Here is a 23,768-nt window from a genome sequence, read left to right as displayed (position 1 = left end):
ATGATCTCAAGGTCCCGCTCGGGGGGGGGGGGGGGCTGCTCTCCCTCTCCCTCCCCCACCCCACTCATGCTCTCTCCCTTTCTCTCTCTCTCTCTCGCAAGTAAATAAGTAAAATCTTAAAAAAGAAAGAAAGAAAGAAGGAAAAAAAACGAAACCAAAACCAAACACAAAATCCCAGAGTAAAAGGGTGAGGGGTAACTGCAGGGGGAGACAGAACTCCTTCCCAAAGGACAGGACAGAGAGAGTCCAAGGTCAGGAACCCTGAAGGGCTCTGGGGTGTCGCTGGAGGCCAGGGCTCTAGAGTCCAAGGTCAGGAAGCCTGAAGGGCTCTGGGGTGTCGCTGGAGGCCAGGGCTCTGGGGGCTCTCCGCCTGTGCTCGGGCACCTAAATCGGAGCTTCCCACGCCCCACTCCACCTTGGGCCCACCTGGACCCAGAAAGACCCCAGGAGGGCAGGCACGAGGCCTTGACCAGGGGGCACCCACTGCATTGTGGGAGGGGGGAAATTTGCCCCAAGAGGCCTTACCTGGGGAGGGGCGGCGTGCAGGGGGTAGCCAGCAGTTGACTGGAAGTTTAGGACCAAGGCACGTGTTTCTCAGGTGTGGATTAGACCATACCATTGGACCTGTCGCTACTGCGCGGCTCAGCCCAACCCCCACACCCGCCATCAGGTGACCCAGGTGTCCACTCCCAGGACCTAAGCCATCACCAAAAAAAATCTACCTGTGGGGGGGCGCCTGGGTGGCTCAGTCATTAAGCATCTGCTTTCTGCTCAGGTCATGATCCCAACGTCCTGGGATCAAGCCCCGCATCGGGCTCCCTGCTCTGCAGGAAGCTTGCTTCTCCCTCTCCCACTCCCTCTGCTTGTGTTCCCTCTCTCGCTGTGTCTCTCTCTATCAAATAAATAAATAAAATCTTTAAAAAAAATTCTGCTAATGTCCTATATCTGGGGCTAGAGTTTCAGGAACATTCTCAAAGCCACAACCTGGAGCTAATTAAATTAATAACATCACCCTGTTAAAAACTGGCTGCTCTTCAAAAGACACTGTTTAAAAAAAAAATGAAAGGGTTAAGGCAGTAAATGGGAGAAAATATTCACAACACCTCTCTCTGACATCATTCTTGATTGCAAACTGTATAAATAATGAAACAAACCACCCCCCCAAGGGAAAGAAAGGGGGGGGCAAAGGATTTTAACAATCATTCCACAAAGCATATACAGATGCCCAATAGGTCTGTGAAAAGATGTGCAACACCATCGGTCATCAGACAAACGCAATGAGATGTCAGTGCACATGCACTAATATTAAAGAGACTGACAGTACCCAGTTCTGGTGAGGACACAAGAGCCACTGGAAACTCTCTCTTGCATCTCTGATGGAATCATAATGTGGCACAAGCAGTTAGGAAAACAGTCTGGCAGTTTCTCAAAGTTACCCAGATCAATGCATGCCTGCCACTCCCAGGTATGAATCCAGGAGAAAGGAAAGCATATATTCACACAAAGGCTCATGCACAAATGTTTGCGGCAGGCTTACGCATAATAGCCAAAAATGGAAAACAACCCAAATGTTCTTGAACAGGTGGATGTCCCAAACAATGGAATACTCCTCCACGATCTTAAAAAGGGATACGCTGTTGATAAATGCAAGAACATGCGGGAATGTCAAAACACGGGCTCTCTGTCCAGAGCACACCCCAAGGAAAGGCCAGGCAAGACATAGTGAGAAGGCAGCCCATGTACAAGCCACGAAGCAGGCAGGCTCTCGCCACAAACAGAATCCACTGGTGCCTTGATCTGGAACTTACCAGCCTCCAGAGCTGGAAGAAATAAATGTTTACTGTTTAAGCCACCCAACCTATGGTGTTTTGTTATAGCAGCCCGAGCTGATGGAGACACCTACCCAAGGCAGTATTTGTTCTGTCCACGTGGGCAATCCTGACTTGCCTTACCCAAAATGCCAGGGTCAAATGCCAGGGAATGCCACAATTCCAGCCGCCCACCCAAGGGCAGTGCTGCTGCCCCCCTCCTGGCTCTGTCCGCCTTGAATTTTCTCAACAGGGACCCCAGGGCATGGGGAGAGCAAGGCAGGCACGTGCTGGCTCACCGTGCCCAGCTGAGAACTCAGAAGAATCCATCTGAGAGAGCCCCAGGAGTCGGTAACTAGAGTAAGAGGTCCACGCCTTCCTGCGACATCCCAAACCGGAGTGACGAAGGCACCTGCGGATCAGAGACCTGCCCGGTCCACCCCTTTGCAGCGCACACACACCTAACATGCCACAGGGCACGCTTGGTCTCCCGCAGAGATCCAGAGGCCTTGAGACCCACTCTCAGATCCTATCACCTCTGCCTCAGAGAGGAGTTACGCAAACCGTACTTTGTTCTATTAAAAAGAAAAACAATATAAAGTGAGGGGACAAGAGCCTGCTGGGTTTCAGCTCGCTTTTGTACAGGATGGCATCGAGCTGACAAACCAGCTCCGTGCTCCACATCCCGACCGATTCCAGTGTCGGCGCTGTTAAGTCGGGCAGGGACTCAGCCGGCAGTGGGGGGCCATCCACGTGGGAACACCAGGGGAAGGGCTCACTGGAACTCAAGGTGGGCCAAGGCTGCCACCAGGCACGGCTCGTGATCGCTCCACACCGCACTGCGCAGAGTGGGTCCAGAAGCTGCCACGTTGGTCAGGCCACCCTCTGATGCCTCAGTTTCCCCTTCTGTAAAATGCTAAATTGAAAACAACCTTAAAACGTCCACCAATACAGGAATTAAAAGTCTGATATAGATTCATATTTACAAAGAATTAAAAGTATGATACAGATTCATATTTACACAGAGAGTATTAATAGATCCAAGAGGGGAAAAAAAGCAGATCGCAACAAAGGCATCGGATGGCATCATATAACCTCATTTTCTCGAACACACTAATAGGATTTCAATCGACACACATATGCTTGCAGAGGCAATTATGAAAGATTTCTCATCAAAATTAAGAAGCCACGCTTGGGGGTAGGGGCGGATTTCAGAGTGACATGATACTTCTCCTTTTACCTATATTTCTCAAAAATAAGCACGGATAACTTAAGAAATAAAAAATATACATTTCTTGAAAAGACCTACTAAATGCTTTTTTTTTTTTAACATGGGCAAGATTAAACCGCAGAATCCAGGGATTTGCAATGCAATTGACAGCGGCCCCCCCTCTTACCCATGGGGGATACATTCCGAGATCCCCGCAGGATGAAGGCACGGATTGTACCAAACCCGACATATTTTATGTTTCTCCTATATGCACGTATTAAATCGGGCACAGCAAGAGATGAATAACAGCCAATAATGAAGTAGAACATTACAATAGCAGACCGTAATAAAAGTCACATGAATGTGCCCCCTCGCTCTTTCAAAATATCTAACTGTGCCGTCTTCATCCTTCTCGTTCCTGTGATGGGATGAGATGATAAAATGCCTACGTGATAGGACGCAGGCGACTCGTGACCCTCTGACATTCACCAGGAGGATCATCTGCTTGCTGCCAACAGCTAACCACAGGTAACTAAAACCACAGGAAGCGAAACCGTAGATAAGGGGGGGGACTACTGTATACAGCAACACAAGGGAGTGATTAATCCAGATCAGGAGGGTGGGGGCCGGGTATGAAAGAGACTGGGTCCCTCGGCCCATCAAGGGGCTTAAGTAGGAACCGGCAAGGTGCTGTTTCTTGAGCTGAACGAAGGTAACGAGCGTACTCATACCAGAGCGCTAGTTCTCGGCCGGGGAGCATGGGACAGCAATGTCTGCAGACGATTCTGGTTGTCACGACCCAGGACAATGCTGCTGGCACCCCACCACGCACAGGATGACCCCCACAACACAAAATTATTCGGTGCAAAATGTCAGCAGGGTTCAGACTGAGAAACGCCCGCCTAAACCCCTAGCGTTTAAAAGAGAAAAAATAGAAGAGACAAGCATTCGTGATCAAGAGACATATTAAGAGAGGACCAACTTTATAAGTGATCCAGAAAAATGCATGTTAAGACCCCAGTGATATACCCTCCCACGCCCTCCACCTGACCCCAAACGAAAAAGGCTGACATTATTAATTTGGGGAAAAGATGTGGGGGAAAAAACAGTGATTTTTATTCCCTATCAATGTGAGTAAAAATTTAAAATGTTTTCGGGGCACCTGTGTGGCTCAGTCGATTAAGCACCCAACTTTTTTTTTTAAGATTTATTTATTTATTGGGGGGGAGGGGCAGAGGGAGAGGGAGAATCTCCAACAGACTCCCTGCCCAGCTGGGAGCCAGATGCAGGACTCGATCTTAGGACCGAGATCATGACCTGAGCCGAAATCAAGGGTCCAACGCTTAAGAGACTGAGCCACCCAGGCGCCCCAAGTGTCTGACTCTTGATCTCAGCTCAGATCTCAATCTCAGGGTTGTGAGCCCAAACCTGAGGTTGGGCTCCGTGCTGGGCATGGAGCCTACTTAAAAAAAAAAAAAAAAAAAAAAATTTAATGTTTTCATTGTTAATTGCTTTAGAAAACAAATAGCCCTTATCCTTTGTGTTCAATAAGTAATTTAAAAATTTTTTTAAACCTGTTGATGATGCTATGTTAAATAAAATTGATGATGTAAAATTGTGACACTAAAAGTATTTTCATGTTACGTATCTAACAAGCTATTAAAAATAAAAGGTTTCGGTCAAAAAAGAAAAAAAAGAAAAGAAAAGAACTCCTCCAAAGAAGGACTCTTTAGGGTCAGCACTTGGCTCTCAGCCTCCGCCTGCAACCAAGACAGAGAAAATGAGGTTTTGGATGATGGACCCGATCCTCCCATGGGATGTGAGCCACCATCGCCAGCGCCCCCCCCCCGCCACCACCACCACCAACCCCAACACCACTCTTAGTCATGAACCATAAAAAAAAGTGTAAGGAACACAGACTCCAGATGGCCGATTAAAACCTTTATTAGATTTCAAACGAAAACTCCTACTGTAATACTTCTAACATGATACAGCCCCGTAAAAATAAAGATGAATCACAGACCGTTTTTAAAGGAAAGGTTTGACCACGTGACGTCACAACAAGTCACACTGATTGGTAGCATCCTCACGCTGAGAGCAAGACCCAGAAATAGGAACCAGGGCCAAACAGCAGGGCAGCCCACAGGTCAAGTTCAGCGCTGGCCCAGCCCGCGCTCCTCCAGGCCAGCATCACAAAACCATAAGCACATGATGAGGGAAGGAGAAAGTGCCTTTGCAAAAACTAGTTCCAGCTGTCTCAGGAGGCTGGAATAACAAGAGCGAGCAAGGAAGAAGAAGGCTTCCCAGCTCTGGTAGGGCAGAGATATTTTGCCATCGAGGTGAAGCCTTTATTTCCACACCCCCACGTGCACGTCTGTCCCAGGGGGGTACGTTTTTCTGGTGGAACAGCAGATGGTGAGCTCTGACTCTAAATTTGCCTACTCCGGCAGCTTCCAAGCAGCCTTTGTAGAAGCCCATCGAACAGTCACTTGGCTACCAAGAGACCGCACGCAGTTATAAAAATGCAGAAACTCGACGGGTCATGACAAGTTAAATTTTTAATCCCGTCAACTGGAGATTGAGACAACCCATTAAAGTGAACGGTTAATTTTTTTTTTAATCCCTAGCAACCAGCGGTTAAAACTCACTCAACTGGAGAAGCCCGGTAGCAGAGTCACAAAGGCGCGTGGTTTAGAATCAAAACAGACCGTGGGCTAGATGCCAGTCCTGGCCCCGCCCCCATCCCATCACCCGTGCGACCTTGGGCAAGTCACTTTCCCTCCCGTGGCGCTCAGTTTCATGGGCTGTTAAACTAGGCTGTAAAGCAAGGATAATTCCTAGGGTGCCTATGAAGATTAAGTCAGAGCATTCATATAAAGTGACTACTGAAAGCGAGTCAGCCCTCAGGAGCAGCTTTCCCGACACTGATTATCAAAAATAACAAATCAAAATTATATTCACAAACTCTTTCGAAAACAAGAATGCTAGATAGCCAAAACTTTGGAGGGCAGCCAAAGCCAAATTTAGGGGCTGAATTCATGGCCTTAAAAGCTTTAATTGTATTCAGATGACATTATCAAATTCTTCATTCATTCATTCATTCCTTCATTCCTTCATTCATTCCCCAGTTTATTCCAAAAAGGATTTCAGTGTCTGGTGAGTCATCCAAACATTGAACACCAGCGGGGGAGGGACGAAGGCAAAGGCATGGCTCAGAATAATCTAAAAATGAAAAAAATTAAGATTCCTCTAAGTAATAAATTGCAGAGAAAGAATTGATAAATAAATCCAACAACAGCTTTCCTGGGGGGAAAAAAAACTGGCAAATCCAAATGGATATAAGGAGAATATACAAACAAGATTATAGCAAGCATAACAGCATGCTATTAAATCCAAAAATCTCAATAAAATGATAACTAAGAAAATACAGATCACAAAAGCTGACTCAAAAAGATCTTACCAGAGGTTAAAAAAAAAATTTAAGCTGAATTCTCTAACAACCTAGTATGAAATTTTTCAAAGGTTATCGAAGAATTACTTCCCCAGAAGGTTATATACCACCATATGATTTTTCCAACAAATAATTGGTTCTTCAAGTAAGTGTTAGTCCTGATGCCATAATTCCAAGATATTTAAAATGGAAACTTGCCTAGTTCATATTATGTGGCTAGAATATCAGATAATAAAACCTAATGAAGAGATTACAAAATCAAACAGACCAAAAACATAGCACAATTTCACTCATGAACACAGATGGCAAAAATCCCCCCAAAATAATAAAAACCAACCAGAACAAAGCAAACCTAGCAAATCAAATTCAACACTATGCTAAGAGAATAATTCATCACAACCAAGTAAGGTTTACCACAGGAAAGCAAAGATGATTTTATCTGAGGATATCTGTTAATCATGTATGTCAGGTAAAACCACTGTTAAATATTTAATATTAGTCGTGAAGCCCAAGTCAATAGAAGAAGATTTAAAACTGAAGTGAGAGGTACAAAATTTAAGACAAGATTAAAAAAAAATGACCAAGGGGCGCCTCGGTGGCTCAGTCGTTAAGCGTCTGCCTTCGGCTCAGGTCATGATGCCAGGGTCCTGGGATTGAGCCCCGCATCGGGCTCCCTGCTCAGCGGGAAGCCTGCTTCTCCCTCTCCCACTCCCCCTGCTTGTGTTCCCTCTCTCGCTGTGTCGCTCTCTGTCAAATGAATAAAATCTTTAAAACAAAAAAAATGACCAAAATTTGTAGAGGATAAAACTGCACACAATGAACAAAAAAATTTACAACTGACTCATCAATGCCACTAAAGGATCTGGATTCGGGATAAATATGCCCATTCACAGTAGCAACAATGAACAACAAAAACTCTACACACAGGGGTGCCTGGATCATGCAGTTGGTTAAGCATCCGAGTCTTGATTTTGGTTCAGGTCGTGATCTCACTGTTTTGAGATCAAGCCCCACGTGGGTTTCCTGCTTAGCAACGAATCTACAGAGATTCTCTCCTTCTCCCCCTTCCCCTCCCCCCAGCTTGCACTCTCTTTCTCGAATAAATAAATGAATCTTTAAAAAAAAAAAAACAACTCAGGGCACCTGGGTGGCTCAGTTAGGCGTCTGCCTTCAGCTCGGGTCATGATCCCAGGGTGCTGGGATCGAGTCCCGCATAAGGCTCCCTGCTCAGCAGGAAGCCTGCTTCTCCCTCTGCCTCCCGCTCCCCCTGCTTGTGCTCTCTCTCTCTCTTTCTGCTAAATAAATAAATAAATAAATAAATAAATAAATAAATAAATAACTCTATGTCACAGGAATCATCATAGCAAGAAATATACAGAATAAGTATTTTTAAGAGAACAACATAAAAAGATTTGAACAAATGGAGCAACTGATTACATACCTGCATGGGAAGGAAACTTACTAAAATATTAAGGTGTATCTTCTCAAATTAATTTACAGATTTAATACAATTTTTTAATCAAAATTTCAATGGGTTTTATGTGTGCTGGAGGAGGTAGATTTTGAGATTCTTAGGTTCAACCAGAAAAAATAAACACTTTGAAAAAGTGCAAAAGGAAATGCTAGATTTGCCATTAATAAAACATGTTCGAAATCTATGGAAATTAAATCAGTATGGTACTGTGTCCGTAAGAATAGACACAAATGAATGAGACAGACCTGGCATCCCAGAAGCCGGCCATGGTGTTTGGTTGAATTTAATAAATGATAAAGAAAACATCAAGAGTCCTTTTGGGAAAGGAACTTATTATTCAATCATTGGAATTCAGGAAATTAAATAACTGCTCAGGAAAATCATTTTAAGTTCTCAGTTACACCACACACAGTCTTGGGTGTTTGATCAAGCTCTAAGTCCCGGCTAAAATGTCTCAAGAGTGCCCCAGCATTTCCCGCCCTGGGGTTCTGTGGTAGATGGCAAAAACCACCACAAATTCCTCCCCTCCGATCAAGAGGTGGAGTCTATCTTCCCTCCAGCTTCCCGCATCCCTTAGCCATGTGACTTGCTTTGACCAATAGGAAATCAGCACACATGAAGCAAAGAGAGACTTGGAAAACAGTTGTGGCTCTAGGGATTAATCTCTTGCTACTTTTGGAACCTCCAGACCATCTTGTGATCCAAGTATAAGCTAGCCTACTGCGGGATGAGCAGCCACAGGGCGGAAAACCAGAGCATCCCAGTTGATAGCCCAGTACCCACTGCCAGCCATGTGACTGAGGCCATGCCGGATCACCCAGCCACCAGCCATCCCACCAGCTGATCCCGGACTCAGGAGAGAGCCAAGACTGTGTCTGTGGTCAGCTGATGGATCCAGCCCAGAAAACCCGACCCCCTGCTAACCCACAGAATCGTGAGCAAAATAAATGACAGCCGTGTAAAGCCATTTTGTTTCAGGGCGGTCTGTTACACAGTGAAAGCTAGCTGATGTAAGTTCCAAGAGAAGGCCTTACGTCCTCCCAAAAAACCACAACCCCAATGCAGTTTAGGTTGGTCTGAGTCGATTCCCATCACTAACAATCACGAGTTGACTGAGACGCTCAATGCTGCCTCAGGAAGACAAAATCAGACTGGGGTTCCCTCCCTCAGTCCCTTCCCCATCTGGAGGCTACTTCCTCTCTGCTACCCCCTTCTATTCGGCTTACACTGAAAAGGAGTCTGTTCCCTCTTCCCCCGAGAGAGAAGAGAAGCCGGGAAGGAGTTGACATATTCCTCATTCTTGATGACACTCTCATGCCCCACTCAACACACCTACCCCTTCCTTGTTCCTCTTCTCGCTCACATGTACCTAGAATAGCCTCTTTGTTGTGTGTGTGTGCAACTTTCCCACGGTCTCTCCTTCCTCTATTCTACGGATTCTCAAGGAGGTACAAAGGTTGAAAAACAATTCAATGTTTTATTTCAGAGTTAAGAGGGGGAAAAATCAAGATCAAAAAAGAGCAGAGGAATGAGATTTTTATTTTTATCAAAAGAGGGGAATATCAGGTAAAACTTGGGGAAAAATGATGAGATGGGGTCATTTACCATTTTCTCATTTCAGATGAAGAAACTGAGGCTCAGAAGAGCCAGACAACTTGTCTAAGGTCACATGACAGACACAGGTCTCAAATCCAGGTCTGTCTGACCCTAGAGCTATCTTTAACCATGGAATGAAATGCTCCAGAATGATGAAGATGCTCTAGAGCAACGCTGCCTGACAGAACTTTCCGGAATGATGAAAATGCTCTACATCTGCATGGTCTGAATGTGGTGAGTGTAACTGAGGAACAAGTGTTTCATTCCGTTTACTTTTAATCCACTTAAACTTTGCCACCTGTGACCAGTAGGGGTACCTTAGGGAGAGCCCAGCTCTGGAGTTTGCCATGTTGGTTCTCCACTGCCTTCAAAGGTGGGATCCTCAACATCCTTACCCTCGCTGAAGCCCACCCACCCATCCAGGAGGAGCGGCAACTGAACAACGTAAGCCATTCAGGGGAGAACAGTGTGAGCGAAACGGGGTTACCACCTAACTAACCTAGCCTTCTAGAATACTCTAATGTCCTCTAAAATAAAACAGACAGCCCGTGCCACTTTATACTCACTGAGCAAGAACAGACCCTGAAGAACGGATTCCCACTGACCATTCCTGGCTGGCTAGAACCTTTTCAAGACCTCCTTCACCAAGTTGGGGAAAAACAGAAACGTGTTTGCCTCTGTGTAGGCAATATTCGCACTGTGGGTCAAGGGGGAATCAATGTCATTCTCTGACTTCTTTGATTCAGAATTTGTAACTTTTATAACCTGGGTCCACCTTAGCTTCCTTCATCCCTCCTCCCAAGACCTCAAGGCCAATGTGCCACTGTGTCCTTCACTCTCTCGCGTCCCCAACTCCTGTTTTTCATCCTACAGATGCCCACTGCTGTTATCTGCCATCCCCAACACGAGACATTTGTAAACTCCCAATGGCCAGAAGTCCCAAAATCAAGTCAAGCAGTGCACCAGGCTTGTGGCTGTCTTTCAAAGGCATCCTTTCAAAACTGTGAAAAAGTCTCTGAAGAATTATGCCCTCCTCTGAACCACATGGGCATCTTTTTTCTTTTTTAGAGAGAGAGAGAGAGGGAGAGAGAGAAAGCATGCAGGAATGTGGGGAGGGGAGGGACAGAGGGAGAAAGAATTTTTTTAAAGATTTTATTTATTTATTTACTTGAGAGAGAGAGAGCACAAGCAGGGGGAGAGATAGGCAGAGGGAAGGAGAAGCCGGCTCCCCACTGAGCAGGGCGCCTGATGCGGGGCTCGATCCCAGGACCCCGGGATCATGACCTGAGCTGAAGGCAGACGCTTAACCGACTGAACAACCCAGGCGCCCTGAGAATTTTTTTTTTAAGATTCATTTGTTCATTTGAGAGAGAGAACACGCACAAGCCGGGGGCGGGGGGGGCGGGGGAGGACAGAGGGAGGAGCAGGGTCCCTAATGAGCAGGGAGTCCAACGCAGTGATCAATCCCAGAACCCTGGGATCATAACCCGAGCCAAAGGCAGATGCTCAACTGACCAAGCCTCCCAGGCGCCCCGGGAGAGAGAGAATCTTGAGGAGGCTCGATCCCACTACCCTGAGATCATGACCTATGCCAAAATCAAGAGTCAAACGCTTAACTGAGCCACCCAGGTGCACCCATGCGGGCATCTTTAAGACAACTCTCCAACTTTTTTTCTTCAAATTCATCCACATTTGGAACATCTCTCCTTTCTTGGATTCATCTGTTGTTTTCCCTCTGGAACGTGTCTCAAGGTCTTGTCCACTCTGTCTTCTGCAGAACCGCAAGCCCTAAGATCAACTTCTTGGGTGGTTGTTGTTTTTTTTTTTTCCTTGCCCTTGTAAAAGTCCTTTAAATAACCCTCATACCTCGCTGACTTATAAAAATAATTTTCTTAGCAAAAGTTGCCTTCATAAAGAACACAAAGTTTCGTTACGAAGTTCAGTCTGTGCCTTGTTTATTATACACTAAAAACAGGGAGACCAATGAGTACCATTATACTACATGACAGAATTTTCAAATTTTAAAAAAGAAATAATAATCAAAGAGCCACAGCCTTGCCCGTATGGAAGGAGCAGCCATTGGGCTACACATTCATTTTGTGTGGTTTTCCGAATCTGTATCTTCTTTGAAAATACAATAATTTTTTTAAAAAATAAGACCAAAGGCAAAAAACAAAGAAGAAGAAGAAGAAGAAAAGAACAAGATAGGAGGAAATCTCGACTCAATTTATTAAACAGAATTACTAAATGATCCAGCAATCCCACTCCCAGATGTATCCCCTGAGATAATGGAAACTAAGTATTCAAACAAAAGCTTGTACAGGAATGTTTTAGCAGCATCACTCACAAGAGCCAACAGGTGGAAACAACTCAAATGTTCATCTACTGGGAAATGGATCCACAAGACTGATATATCCATACGATGGAATATTATTCAGCAAGAGAGAGGAATAGGGTCCTGATATATGCTACAACATGGGTGAACCATGAAACCATGTCTGGGGAAAGAAGTAAGACATAAAAAGCCACATATCACATGATTCCATTTATACTGAAACATCCAGAATAGGTAAACCAACAGAGCAGAAAGCAGACGAGTGGGGGCCAGGGCGGGGGGGCGGGTGTTGCGGGGAGGAAGGGCGGGGGACGGGGAGTGAATGCCAATGGGCACGGCTCCTTCGTGCAATGATGAAAAGTATATAGTGGTGATGGTCACACAGCACTGTGAATGTACCTAATGTCACTAAGAGTAAATCTTACGTGCATCTTACCACAATAAAAAACACTGGGGTTTTTTGGTGTTTTTTGCTTTATTTTGTTTATTTATTTTTTTAGCTTTTTTTTTTTATTATGCTCAGTTAGCCACTGTATAGTACATCATTAGTTTTTGATGTAGTGTTCAATGATTCATTCCCAGTTTGTTTTTTTTTTAAGATTTTATTTATTTATTTGACAGAGAGAGACAGCGAGAGAGGGAACACAAGCACGGAGAGTGGGAGAGGGAGAAGCAGGCTTCCCACGGAGTGGGGAGCCCAATGCGGGGCTCGATCCCAGGACCCTGGGATCATGACCTGAGCCAACGACTGAGCCACCCAGGCGCCCCTCATTCCCAGTTTTAAAGAAGAGAAATCTCGAATGCTTCCGATGAAGCCTGTCTTGCTTTTGCATACCTCCTGCTGTGATAGCCCGCAGTTTCTTTGCAAAGGTGAAAACCTTTAGCTCCCACACCACTAAGAAGATAGCCTATGGCAGCAATAGCCAAACTGTGGAAAGAGCCAAGATGTCCATCGACAGATGAATGGATAAAGAAGAAGTGGTATATATACACAATGGAACATTATGCAGCCATCAAAAGGAATGAGATCTTGCCATTTGCAACGACGTGGATGGAACTGGAGGGTGTTATGCTGAGTGAAATAAGTCAATCAGAGAAAGACATGTATCATATGACCTCACTGATATGAGGAATTCTTAATCTCAGGAAACAAACTGAGGGTTGCTGGAGTGGTGGGGGGTGGGAGGGATGGGGTGGCTGGGTGACAGACATTGGGGAGGGTATGTGCTATGGTGAGCGCTGTGAATTGTGCAAGACTGTTGAATCACAGATCTGTACCTCTGAAACAAATAATGCAATATATGTTAAGAAAAAAAAAAAAGAAGAAGATAGCAGGAGGGGAAGAATGAAGGGGAGTAAGTCGGAGGGGGAGACGAACCATGAGAGATGATGGACTCTGAAAAACAAACTGAAGGTTCTAGAGGGGAGGAGGGTGGGGGGATGGGTTAGCCTGGTGATGGGTATTAAAGAGGGCACATTCTGCGTGGAGCACTGGGTGTTATGCACAAACAATGAATCATGGAACACTACATCAAAAACTAATGATGTAATATATGGTGATTAACATAACACTAAAAAAATTTTTTTTAAAAAGATAGCCTGTGACAGGAATCCCATCTGCCCATGGATCACGGCTGCAGGTGGTCGATCAGCAACACTGGTGCCATGCACACTCATGCCCGTGTGACTAGATGTCGGCACTTGAAACCCTGTCCTTATCAGATCTTCCAAAGAGAACAGCTTCTCCTAGGCAAAGCACTTGGAAACACTCTAGAAAAAGCCCATCAAGGAACCTCCCTCTCTAGACAGCAGCCAGCAAGCCTGGGGTCATTAAAGACCCAAGACCCTCCTTGATGAAACAAAAAAAGCAAAGAAACTTCTATAATGAAAAGGTCAAAGGACCCTCTACCCAAAACCCTCCAGGCACTAGACGATTGTGGGCTTTTATCTACCAGATGCCCCCCAGCACCGACTGATCCATGCTCCATCCCGTGCCTCTGTGTCCCGTGGCTTGAGGCTGGGTTGGGAGATCTTGGGTCACTTCCCAAACCTAGAATTGGAGGAAATTAGCCCAATTGCTGCTACCCATATGGCCCCACCCATGACAGACAATGGGGCCCCAGAGGAAAGCAATGGGTTTTTCTTTTTTTTGTATCCTATTTAACATTATTTATCTCTAAGCCTGAGCTAGCACAGACGCCCTCCAAGCCTGAGAGACAGACAGACGGGAAGAACAGGGAGCAGGAGAAGAGAGAAGATACAATTTTGAAACTCTTCGCTGGGAAAGGGAACATTCTATCGGGCACAGGTGTGTGTAGAGAGGAGGACAACCACACGGTGCCGGCTTCCAAGCCCAAAAGGACCTGAGGTCCCTGGGACCTCCCCGGGGCATTTCAGGTGTTCAGTCACAAAGAACAGATTTTAATTCTGACAAAAGGTCTGGTGACACGGTGGGAAATAACTGGTCAATGAACTTCGTCAAGGAGGAGGGAATAAAAGAAAAACTTGTCAGACCAGTTACCAAGTTACCAGACAGCCACCTCTCCATAATTAAGTATTTAACTCTACACCACCTTCTTCCAAAGAATTGGGCCAATTTACTTCTCTAGGCGAAAAAATAGTTAATTGGAATCCCTTAAGCCCTCTCCAGGAAGCCGGGCACTTGTCCAAACTTAAGTCTGAATCTTCACTACTGAAGATTTGAACAGTACCGTCCCCAAGATGCCAGGGAACCATGCGGTCAACTGGTCTACCTTCTTCCCTCAGCATCCTGGAGCCTACCCCAACACTTTCTGCCTACCTAGTTTATAACCCTGGAGTGAATGTCTTTCACTTTTTCTCCAACTCAGCAAGGACTTTGGGGTCCCAGCCACATGCCTAGCTCGGCACAGCTGTTCACTCATTATCAGTGCAACGGGCCACCCGGAATACAGCCCCAAAGTAACCTTTATGACCTCTCCCTTGGGCCACAGGAAAACATCTGGCAGCCAAAGCACATGATGATCTGAGGCTCTGCACAGCATGAGGCAGCCCTCCTTACTCTTGCCCACAAAAGGCATCTATGTTTTTCATCATTGCCATCCCACCCATCTGGAACACCCTTCCTTCTTCCCCTCTTTCTAAGCGTCATTGGCCAGCCGAACCAAACCACTCCAGTCTGGAACCACCACTCTCCTTCCACAAATGCCAATGGCAACTTGTCATCCATCAAGCCTGGGGAGGACCGGGAGCACCTGCTCTTTCCTGCTACACAACATCCAGTCATCTCCAACACCAGAGGTTCCTTTTAAAAAACTCCAATCATCTCCATGATAAGGAAATTACCATGACCCTGGACTGTTGCTTCCCCCTCCCCTCCAGTTTGGTGCTTTTAGTCCTCTCCTTGATTTTTTTTAAAAGATTGTTGGCAAAGGGGCGCCTGGGTGGCTCCGTTGGTTGGGCGACTGCCTTCGGCTCAGGTCATGATCTCAGGGTTCTGGGATCGAGCCCCACATCGGGCTCCCTGCTCGGCGGGAAGCCTGCTTCTCCCTTTCCCACTCCCCCTGCTTGTGTTCCCTCTCTCGCTGTCTCTCTCGCTGTCAAATAAATAAATAAAATCTTTAAAAAAAAAAAAAGATCGTTGGCAAAAACAAAAAGGAATATGGGTGACAAAATCAAATGGCCCATCGTGCTACATGATCCACCATCTTTTATTATTATTATTCAATACCCGTGTGCATGTGTTAGACTTCCCTGCTTTCTGCAGGGACCATAGTGACCCAGCCACAAAGGAATTTAATTTATCAATATTCTGCAGCGATATTATCTAGAGAACATCATGATTTCCAGGTGCTCTGGCTCACAGACATGTCTAGAACCACCAATCTGATGACTCACTTGGAGGGGAACAGGAAAGGGGGGGCGCCTACCTGCCTTGTGACATCTCCTGCCAGCTGGGCTGCCCTGAATGGTTAATTCACTCCTGCCTTTTGACTCCCCAACCAAACAAGAGCTCCTGATGTAAGGTAAGGTAAGGATGGCACGACATATCTTGCAGTGCCCCTCGGTGCCAGCAAGGGGCAAGGTGACCACATTGGCCGGATGCTAGGATGCTCCCGGTTTCCAACGAAACCAGCCTTCACCCCCCAACACGCCCCCTCATCTTTATAAGGTGCATAGCCAAGACCAAAGTTCGGCACAGTTTTTTCTGCGAAGAGCCATACAGTCTCTGTTGCAACTATTCACGGCACCAACGACAGCCACGGGCGTTATGGAAATGCACATATGAGCGCGCTTGGCTGTGTTCCAAGGAAACTTTATTTTGGGACACTGAAATGTTAATTTCATAGCATTTTCACCTCTCATAAAATATTATCCTTTAGATTTACACACACACACACACCCAACTTTTTTAAAATATAAAATGCATTCTCAGCTCTTGGGCCACACAAAAATGACCTGATGGGTCGGATTTGCCCCACGGGTCAGTTTGCTGACCTCTGGTCAAGGGCACGAAACAAGCCTGAGGTCAAGCCATTTCCCAGCAAGGTCTCCAAGAGTAAGTTTCTGAATTACTCCTCTGGCCTCAGCGTTTCCCCTTCTGTAAAATGGGAATTGTATCCTTCCCTGGGCTGTCACTGTCAAATGCTTAACACTTAGTAGGTGATCAATAAACACTGGCTAGGCCTGAGTGGTCAAAGACGCCATTGCTTTTCTACGTGACAGGTACGGGCGCCACAGCAATAAATACCACAGTCCCTGTCTTCAAGAAATCCCAGCCTGATGGAGGAGGCAGCTACTGTAAGAGGGAACGAAAAGAGCCTTAAGAAAAGGCAGCCAGAATGTTGGCAAGGCTAGAATTCCAGGGATTTCCCCCTCCCCTCCATTTTTTTTGTCTTCCGTACTTCCCCAGCTCTCCACCTGGAGTGCAGGAGAGCACAATGCTTAATAGCTCAAATTCTGGGCTCCGACACCTGGGTCCGCAGCTGGAATCTCATCTCCAATGTTCGCTCTAGCCGTGTGATCCGGGGCAAGTGGCTTACTCTCTGGGTGGGCCTCCGTGGCCTCGTCCGTGAGAAGGAATTGCGGAGGGGCTCAACGCAGCATCATCAGCCAAGCGCTTAGAACAGTGCACGGGCTACCAAGAAGGTTCTGATCATTAAAATGCCAAAGGCAGAATTAAATAGTTAATATTTAATCTACAGAGAGCACCCCAACGTTGAAAGGACCTGAAACAAAGATGGAAGGAAGTCCAAACCCGGGGAGGAGAGACCGGCCTCCCTCGGCCTCCTGCACCTACTTTCTCGCCGATGTCCTATGTGGCGTTGCAGTCAGTTTCCTGGCACCCTGTGTGCCCCGGCCTCACCCACCCCTCTGACTGGCAGCAAGCAGCTGGGGTGGCCGCCCAGAAAAAAAAAATGCCAGTGGGTTTGGCTAGAGCAGCTGGTCAAGCAAGCTCCGTGGTTTCCAATGCCCCCAAAAAGCCCAGAGCTGGGGGTCTCCAGAGCATCTCAAGGCCCCAGGTGAGCAGAATGGTCTTCCCTCCGGTGCTGTGGGTCCGACACCCTGCCCCCCTCATCAGCGGGTCGGGCAGTGGGCTCTCCTCTGCCTGCCCCAAGCCCAAAATCAGAGCCAGAGCCAAACCCTGGCAGGCATTCACCTAGCAGCGGGTCTGCTCAGAAGCAGAGTGCAGCCATGGTGCTCCCAGGAAGCTTCCAGAACACTCACGGAGTGCCAGGCACAGCGCTAAATGCACCCCCTACACCACCTCACCTCCTCCCAACCTGCAACTCTGACAAGCAGGTCCCATCATTGTCCCCATCTTTTGGATCAGGAGACAGAGGCTTGATCCAGCTCATGACCAGTGCAGAGCAAAACAGGACTCCAAGCAGTTCTTGTAACCACCTGGGAAAGGGTCAGTGAGGCTGACCTTCGGGGTCTTAGTGACACACCGGTTTGGGGGAGGGGAGATATCCTCGGACCCTGAAGGCAAGTTTGGGGCTTCGACCCGTGCTCCCACCCACAGAGCCCTCTCCTGTAACTCTCCCAGCAGGAGTGTGTCTTCACATATTCAAGGTCAGTATTTGCCACCAGAAGGTCCTCTCCTCTCCGAGGAGGCCGGGGCTGGTCCCCACCCTGCGGCCCCAAGGACCCCAATGCCTGGCACATACTAGGCTCTCAATAAAGGTGATTCGTGACCCAGCTTGCATAGACTCCAACTCCACTCTGCCCATCCAAGGCCCCCTCGCATTTGGCCTCTCCTGGTATTTGCACCCCAAATCCATGGGCAGGCTGACAGAGGAATCACCTCCAGCCACACACCACAGTGATTTTTTTTTCCTTTTAATTACCTTGACCTTCCTTTAACCTTCCTTTGCTTTCTCTGCTTAAAACATCATTGTTTTGAGAACAGGCAGAAGAGGGCACACTGTAGAGAATGCATAAACTGGGTCCAGGGAACAATCCAACACTTTCATCCCAAACGCTGGCCAGACCCCAAAAGCTTCCAGAGCCTGACAATCATGCAAGAAAAAGACAATGGCTCTGGCCCCTCCAGGAAGTGTTTGGGAAGATTCTAGAGAACTAAACGAGTTGACAGACAGTTTTTCACAGGCCAGTGTCCGTCACCTAAAACAGGGGAGCATCCCCTATAAAGGTTCATTTGTGTCTGTTTTTGTGTTCGAGTCTCACAGCACATTAAATAAGCCTTCAAAAGCCAGGGTAACAAGGTAACATAAGCATTTAAAAAGCCACGTCCACAGCAGCTTTATTCACAGTAGCTAAAGTGTGGTAGGAACCCACATGCTCATCCATGGATGATGATAAATATATGTGGTCCGTCCACACAATGGAATACCAGTCAGCCTGAAGAAGGGAGAGTTCTAACACACACAACACAGATGAACCTTGAAGACATCAGACTCAGCGAAATAAGCCAGTGACAGAAGTCCAAATACTGTAGGATTCTACTTCTACGAGGAGAGTCCCATCCACAGACAGGAGGTAGATGGTGGGAGGCAGGGGGCAGGGAGTCCGTGCTTCATGGGGACAGAGTCTCAGTTTGGGGAGATGGAAAGTTCTGGAGACGGAGGATGGGGGTGGCTGCAGGACAGTGAGTGTGCTTCATGCCGCTGAGCTGTGTACTTAAATATATCTAAGATGGCGGGGCACCTGGCTGGCTGACATGGTAGAGCATGCATGTGACTCTTGATCTCGGGGTCGTGAGCTGGAGCCCCGTGCTGGGCATCAAACTTACTTTTAAAAATAATAATAAGTAAAAATATCAAATCTTTAAAAAAAAAAAAAAACTTACGATGGTAAGTTTTATATTATGTGTATTTTCCCACAATAAAAGAAACTGAGGGGAAAAGAAAAGGCCAGAGCAGAGGGGTACTCAGCAGACAGGGGCGCTGCTTCAAAGAACAATCACTTCACCAGCTACTCCTAGGACAGGGCAATGCTTCTCCTAGGGGACCTCGGCACTGATCACACACCAGGAGCAGGTGACGTCCAAGCCAGATGCCAGGAATCAGGTACCTCAGCAGGTGTCGGTCACAGCAATATGTACAGAGGCACACCTTCCCCTCTGACAAAACCCCCCAGCGCTGAAAAAACAAGTCTGTTCTCAAAAGCAAAAGATTAGGGAAAAAAAACAAAAAACAAACAAACAAACAAAACACAAAAAACTGCTCACACCAGGGACATTCCTGCAGATAATACCGTTCTGGATATTTTGACTAAAATGTGTACAGAAATAAATCCACAGAGGAATGTCTTAAATTATATCACAAGACACAAGAGCCCGGAGCATTTCCAACAAGCACCTAAATTTGGAGACCTCGGCACAGGAATAATAAAAGCATGTTCCCTGTTTCCCTGGTGCCCCAACTACAAGTGGCTTAACCGTTCCTAAACAGAGGGGACAACCCCCCCAAAAAAAATATGCCTTTTGTGTGTCTCAGACTTGGCACGAACCCCAGCTGTCTTTCATTAGCTGTGTGGCCTTAGGTAAGTTAAGTAACTTCTCTGGTCCCCAACATGAGAATGACAGTGCTCCCTCTGTAGCCGTGTGGCCTCTAACATCGATCCTAGACATCCTCTTCTGGCCTCGCCACCGTGGATGCCAACCTCCCCTCAAAGTCACTGCTCCCAGCTTATTCACCCTTACTTGCTGCCCACCCCCACCTCAGAAACTTCCCTGTTCTCCAAAATTCCAAAACCACAGGCAGTCGTTCTACTTCTGCTGAGACTTTGCCCAACTTTGTGATTTAGCTTCTCTCTCTGTCCCTGACCTGCCGACATCCCCAAGATTGCTCCACAATATAATAATCATCATACCCTCCCCCATTCTCAAACAACGAGGCTCTTTCCCCCCTTCACTGCCCAACCTCTCAGAAGACGTGTGGCCTCCACTCTCACCTTCTGCTATGCTACAACCCGACACCTGTGCCTCGGAAGGGCCCCTCCCCAGGGCTCCGATGGCTTCTCTAGGACAATTCCATGGATTCTACTCAGGACTCACCTTGTGTGGCTTCCCGACAGCTTTGGGCTCAGGCGAGAAGACCCTCCTTTCTCCCTTCCCTTGTATCTTTTGTGATACAACCATTAAGCAACCCGCCCCCACCTCCACTCACTTTCTCCCACCTCGATCTCATGCTCACTAACTTCTCCCAGGGAATTTCACGGTGTATGAAAGAGTCGAAACAATAAAGTAATGGATGTGCGTTTGGAACATGCCTTCCTGGTTACGAAAACATTATAAAACTATAGTGATTAGAACAGTAGCAGGCCTGGTACAAGAACATATTGATGGCTATTCAGAAACAGACCCCAAATCAAAGCCAAAGGAGGAAATTTCTGCAATAAACAGCAGTGAGACCCCAGCGAGTTACTAGGGGGCGGGGGAGGGACACCCCTTTGAATCACGCACACCGATAGATCCCAAATGTCCCGGATGAATCTTTTTTAATGATAATTAAAATAGGGAATTTGGGGAAAAAATCATTTTATGGATGGAAAAGGACTTTCTAAACATAAAGTAACAACATGAGAGGCATGCAAAGATCCCACTCTGGACTCCATAAACATCTGAAGCTTCTCTGGCAACAGCCGGCGATCCAGAGCATTTTCACCACTGAACAAAAAGGTCTGAAAACCCATTTGGCAGGGATGCCTGGGTGGCTCAGTCGTTAAGCGTCTGCCTTCGGCTCAGGTCATGATCTCAGGGCCCTGGGATGAGCCCCGCATCGGGCTCCCTGCTCAGCCGGAAGCCTGCTTCTCCCTCTCCCACTCCCCCTGCTTGTGTTCCCTCTCTCGCTGTCTCTCTCTCTGTCGAATAAATAAATAAAATCTTTAAAAAAAACGAAAACAAAAACATTTGGCCAAAGGGTCAATAGCCTTCATCTATGAAAACCTCACGTAGACTAGTATTTCGAAAACCACTAAAGTACTAAAAGATAAATGGACAGAGGATATGAACAGGAAGAGAAAACCCAAATGATAAATAAACATGTTCTAAAAGGCTCAACCCCCATAGCAATCAAAGAAATGCAAATACAGTTACAACACCTCGGCTCCTCCCTGCAGTAAATTATGAACAATGTTTCGAGCAACACTCAAAGCTGGCCAAGGTGTTCCCTCTCAGCCAGTGCTAGGAGGAGTGCCCATCAGTACAACATTTCCAGAAAGTCATCTGGCAACCGGTATCAAGAGCCTTTGGCCCAGAAATTTCACTTCTGGAAAAGCAAGGCCCAAAGAAACAGATGCTTGATAAAGCTCTGACCCCAAAATGTTCATCCTTCTCTTTAGAATAACTGGAAATCACCTAAGTGCTCAAAGACAGGGAAAGGTAAGTAAATAAAGATACAACAGAACCATGATTAGGAAGTACTCCCACTAACTGTGGGATAAGGGCTGCTGTTGTGTTTCCTTCATCCATTTCTTTCCCCCAAACGTCTACCCTGAGCAATCTTACTTCTATAATCAGACGAGATAAACTTTTTTTTTCCCCCACAATGAAGTCCACACTCATCCGCCTCTACCCCGTCCCAAGCAAGAGGAACATTCAACTGTATAGCACAGGAGTTGGCAAAACCCGGCCCACAACTTGTCTTGTCAATAAAGTTTTATTGAAACACAGCCATGCCCATGTGTTGGATGTGTTGCCATGGCCACGCTGCAGGGCTGTAACAGGAGACCACACAAACTGCAAAGTTGAAAGTATTTACTACCAGAGCCTCTGCAGAAAAAATGTGCCACCCCCTGGTCTAGGGAAGGCCTCCAGCTTCTCACCAACGAACGAGGCGTGAGAAGCAGCCGAAAGCCCTGCGTACCCCAGCATACCTTTCTGGCAGTGGCTGTGTGTCCAACACCGCTCGACAAACTGCCCGTTGATGACAGTGGCGGGGCAGCTGGTCTTGCCCTTTGCAGTGCCTGGACAAATGTCCCCACACTCCTCGTTGTCGTCTTTGTTCAGCACAATGTAATTATCCTCCACAGAATCCAGGATGCGCGACCAGTCAATGGTGGCCAGGTAGCAGAGCTCATTGTTCTTCTCAATGCGGACGGAGCCCCGGGTAATGTTCATCAAGCTGTAGAGGCCAAGCTCCTTCAGGTGAACCATCTCGAAGATGACCAGCGCATAGTTGAAGAACAGACGCGAGCCCCGGATGACCGTGAGGTTGGGGAACAGGTCCTTCAGGCTCTCCAGCCCATAGACCCGGAAGAGCAGCAAGTAATCAGTGATCATGATGAGTTTGGGGAAACTGAGGTCCCGGAAATCCTCGGGCCTCGTTTTGAACATCAACAGTATTTGCAAATGTCCTTCAATGACCGAGCAGTTGGCCAGCTCATGCAACCTCGTGAGGTTGTTCCGGATATCCATGCCAGGGCACACTAGAAGTGAAAACAAGCAGAAAGCAAGACAGGTGAGCAAACATGCCATGGATGGGTTGTAAGAATTAGTGGCAGGCCCAGCTTCGCAGGTGTGCAACCCGAGTCGTGGGACTCATTCAGGAGGGCCCAACCCTTGGCTCAATGCTCTTCCATCCATCTTGAAATCCTTAATCATTTTTGAGCAAGGGGCCCCACGTTTTCACTCTGCCTGGGTCCCTGCAAATTAGCGAGCCCTGATGATGAGTGGTGTTCTCTACAGTGTCTGTGCCTAAGTCATCACTTCCAGAAGGCAAAGAACATAACTCCTTTGGTGGGACCTGTGAGCAGCCTGAGAACCATCGCATCGATTATCATGCAGTGGAGACCTCGGGACTACACGGGATTGAGTAAGGCGGCAGGTGCAGAAGGGAAAGGGGAGCTGTGCCTGGTGAGTCAACACTGGAGACTTGGCTTTAGGAGGATAAAGGTGCCCGCATCAAAATGGGGCAGGGAGAGCTGAATTTGTTTTGTCGATTCTCCTACCTCGAGGTCTCTCCTTCCCAACCTGCCTTCCTTGTTCCCTGTTACCTGATCTCCCCCGCACAAACAGTCTGCATGCCCATCTCCCAAAGGTGGTCCTTCCCGGGCTCCAGCACCCTCCCTGGCTCCCCATGACCCTGCACTTCTCCCTCCCAGCCCTCAGGGCTCCCCCCTCGCTCACTCCCCTGCACCATGCTGAAGAGGCTGCCCACCACTCACACACCTCCAAGGCTCGGTGTCCTCCCCTTGTAACATGACCTATGGGAAGCAGTGAGTGGGCTAACAGGCATGCAAGCAGTGCCCAGCACACAGTAGGTGCTCAATTAACGCCAGCTATCTTGCTGTGGTTTATTTCTCCTGAACATATCACAATCATCCCGGGGCTCTGTGCCTTCACTTCCCTAGCTCAGACAGTAAATATGTTCGGCTTCGTGGTCAGACGGTCTGGGTAGAAACTACTCCACTCTGCCATCGTGGCTCCAAAGCAGGCGGAGACAGTATGT

The 23,768-nt window shown here is 47.2% G+C and overlaps 1 protein-coding gene across 4 annotated transcripts in view; it reads right to left on the bottom strand.

Moving 5' to 3' along the window:
- The window catches only part of INSR (insulin receptor), a 124,224-nt gene that overhangs the window by 83,745 nt on the left and 16,711 nt on the right, over window positions 1–23,768 (bottom strand). For all 4 annotated transcript variants that reach the window (XM_027582997.2, XM_027583000.2, XM_027582996.2 and 1 more), the window contains exon 2: window positions 22,195–22,746. In XM_027582997.2, coding sequence (XP_027438798.1) covers window positions 22,195–22,746 — 552 coding nt within the window. The remainder of the gene's footprint in view (window positions 1–22,194; window positions 22,747–23,768) is intronic.

Source organism: Zalophus californianus, chromosome 1 (assembly GCF_009762305.2).
Source record: "Zalophus californianus isolate mZalCal1 chromosome 1, mZalCal1.pri.v2, whole genome shotgun sequence".
In the NCBI taxonomy this organism is placed as follows: Eukaryota; Metazoa; Chordata; class Mammalia; order Carnivora; family Otariidae; genus Zalophus; species Zalophus californianus.
This window is presented reverse-complemented; position numbering and strand designations above follow the sequence as displayed.